Source organism: Barbus barbus (assembly GCF_936440315.1).
Source record: "Barbus barbus genome assembly, chromosome: 34".
Classification (NCBI taxonomy): Eukaryota; Metazoa; Chordata; class Actinopteri; order Cypriniformes; family Cyprinidae; genus Barbus; species Barbus barbus.
The window spans coordinates 2,350,001-2,353,145 of record NC_136762.1 but is presented as its reverse complement, the minus strand read 5'-3'; the positions used below and the strand labels follow the sequence as shown (position 1 = coordinate 2,353,145).

Genomic DNA, 3,145 nt, shown 5'->3' with positions numbered 1-3,145 from the left:
CTACACCAACCCTACACCTAAACTTAGCCCTCACAGGAGACGTTGTGCATTTTTAGATTTTCAAAAAAACACCATTTAGTATGTTTTTTAAGCCTTTTGAATTACGGGGACATAGGCAGTGTCCTCGTAAACCACCTTCATATTGTAATACCTCTGTCATACCCATGTCATTATACAAATTTGTGTCCTCATAAACCACACACACACACATTATTTGACTAGAGTACGTGTCCGCCGTCTGTTTGCGAAGCTCCGCCCCTTCAAAGACGACTTTTTTACTGACGTAATATTAAAGCGTCGGTGTGTATGCACGCATGCGTCCCAGAGCGGCGACACCATTTTAGAGGGAGAAAAGAAAACAGGGACAGTTACTGACAATCATAATAATATTTCAGCAGTTTAACTAATAAGAGCTCATGTGTGTGCTCACAAACCCGGACAGATAGAAGATCCCCGCTGATCCACAGAAGAGCCAGGTTCCGACATCAGCGTCTGTTCTGGGTTTATTGTTGTTATTGTTGTGTGTGTGTGTGTGTGTGTGTTCGGGAGAAACTGAAGCAGTGCGGTTCTGTCCTCAGTCCAGATGGATGGAGGCGAGGACATCCGCTCAGGTAACTTTACAACAGCCACAACCCTGTTCTTGTTCCTTCTATCATAGTAATGTCACGTGTTCCACGGTAATACCATGGTATTCTCTGAAGTATGTTGGTGTAGCATGGTGTCTGACTATAGTAAACATGCATTACCATCAGTGCTGGGCAGTTACTAGCAACTAGTTACAGTAATAATATTACTTTTTGCTGTAACTGGTAGTGTAACTAATTAATTACTTATAATATTAGTTACTATTCATAAAAGAAATGTAATGTAACTAGTAGTGTAACTAAATACTGTTGCCAAAAAGTAAGAAGTGAAGTAATAATATTACTTTTGAAAAGAGTAGCTGTAACTAGAAATGAGTAATATATTAAATGTTTTGAGTAACTAGCCCAACACTTATTACCATATAATTAATCACTGTACCGTGGTATTTTCTTGTTTTGTGAATAAGTGCCATGTAACACCACATATTTGTGCATTTACTACAGTAACAACATGGTATTCTTTGAAGTATGTTGGCGTCGCATGGTGTCTGACTATAGTAAACATGCATTACCATATAATTCATCAAAGTACCATGGTTTTTTGGACAAGTACAATGGTAATACCATGTTTTTGGTCATTTACGCTGGAAAATTGTGCACCATGTAAATACCATGGTGTAGGAGGATGATAAACATGAATTACCTTATACAGGTGCATCTCAAAAAATTAGAATATCGTGCATTTTTTTGTAACTTATTTCAAAAAGTGAAACTTTCATATGTTTTAGATTCATTACATGTAAAGTAAAACATTTCAAAAGTTCTTTTGTTTTAATGTTGATGATAGCTTACAGCTCATGAAAGTCAAAAATCAGTATCTCAGAATATTAGAATATTTCCTAAGATCAATCAAATAAAGGATTTGCAAAACAGAAAAGTTCAAGTTCTTTAAAGTATGTTCACTTATGCACTCAATACTTGGTCGGGGCTCAGTATCAGAGAGGAATGGCATGGAAGCGATCAGTCTGTGGTTCTGCTGAGGCACTATTGAGTCTTCAGCTCATCTGTATTGTTGGATTGACTGTTTCTCATCTTTCTCTTGAAAATATCCCATAGATTCCATATGGGTTCAGGTCAGGCATGTTCGCTGGCCAATCAAGCACAGTAATATCATGCTCAGCAAACCACTTGGAAGTGTTTTTGGCAGTGTGGACAGGTGCTAAAGTCCTGCTGGAAAAGGAAATCAGCTTCTCCATAAAGCTTGTCAGCAGATGGAAGCATGAAGTGCTCCAAAATCTCCTGATAGACGCCTGCATTGACTGTGGACTTCAGAAAACACAGTGGACCAACAATAGTTTAATATGCTTTGATACAGCACTCTGTAAACAGCCACAGCTTTCAGTAATGACCCTCTGTGATTACCCTCTTTGTGGAGGCCGTCAATGTTCATCTTCTGGATCATTGCCAAGTCAGCAGTCTTCCCCATTATTGTGGTTTCAAAGAACAGGAGAGACCCAGAATTTATACTGTAGAGATGGTCATTAATTAAAACTCAAATGTAAATATTCTAATATTTTGAGATACTGATTTTGAATTTCATGAGCTGTAAACTCTAATCATCAAAATTAAAACAATTTTTTTTTTTTTAAATCTCTTACTTTAGTTAAGTTTACTTAAGTTTTTCATGATATTCAAATTTTTGAGATGTACCTGTGATGCATCAAAGTACCAAGACTCTGGATTTGTATTTGTTCAGATGATGGCAGCGCTACTCCAGTTCAGGACGAGCAGGAGGATGCCAGACCCGAATCACGACAGTCTGAGGTTAGTCTGATGGTTTGGGTTTAGTGCTTCACTTTAAGGAATAGTTCACCCAAAACTGGAAATCTGCTGAAAATGTACTGGCCATTAGGTAATCCGAGATTAGGATGAGTTTGTTTCTTCATCAGGTTTGTATAAATGTGTCTCTGCATCAGTGTCTCAGCAATGGATGCTCTGCAGTGAATGGGTGCCGTCAGAATGAGAGTCCAAACAGCTGATAAAAACATCACAATAATCCACACCACTCCAGTCCATCAGTTAACATCTGGAGAAGACAAAAGCTGAAACAAATCCAGCATTAAGATGTTTTTAACTAAAATACAAGTCCATAATCCACAATAACGCTTCCTCCGGTGAAAAAGTGTTCTGGTCTGAATCAGGAGAGAAATCTGCACAGATCAAGCAACGTTTAAAAACAGCTCTAAACAAAATATGTGGCTGGATTTTGATGTGAGAGACAACAGGAGATGGACTTTTTCACTGGAGGAAGTGTTATTATGGATTATGGACTCATATTTTAGTTAAAAACATCTTAATGTTTGGATTTGCTGAGACACTGATGCAATGCTACATTTCTACAAATCTGATGAAGAAACAAACTCATCTACATCTTGGACCTGAAGGTAAGTAATATTGACATATTGGCCGTGAGGTTATTTGAATTATTCTGTTACGTATTTTAATTATCATTACACCCATATTTTATTATCACGATTTGAAAAACTCACTGTAAGAACTGT

The 3,145-nt window shown here is 37.6% G+C and overlaps 1 protein-coding gene and 1 long non-coding RNA gene across 2 annotated transcripts in view; one reads left to right on the top strand and one right to left on the bottom strand.

The window, feature by feature from the left end:
• Positions 1-308: 308 nt before the first annotated feature.
• The window catches only part of LOC306854477 (protein IWS1 homolog), a 14,774-nt gene continuing 11,937 nt past the window's right edge, over positions 309-3,145 (top strand). Inside the window, exons 1-2 of the mRNA XM_079392526.1 lie at positions 309-611; positions 2,341-2,408. Coding sequence (XP_079248652.1) covers positions 584-611; positions 2,341-2,408 — 96 coding nt within the window. The 5' untranslated portion in view covers positions 309-583. The remainder of the gene's footprint in view (positions 612-2,340; positions 2,409-3,145) is intronic.
• LOC306854483 lies at positions 1,771-2,415 on the bottom strand. The gene is made up of 3 exons (XR_013782843.1): positions 2,295-2,415; positions 2,007-2,110; positions 1,771-1,910 (listed from the first exon to the last, which is right to left on the bottom strand). It is a non-coding gene; the product is annotated as an uncharacterized lncRNA (long non-coding RNA).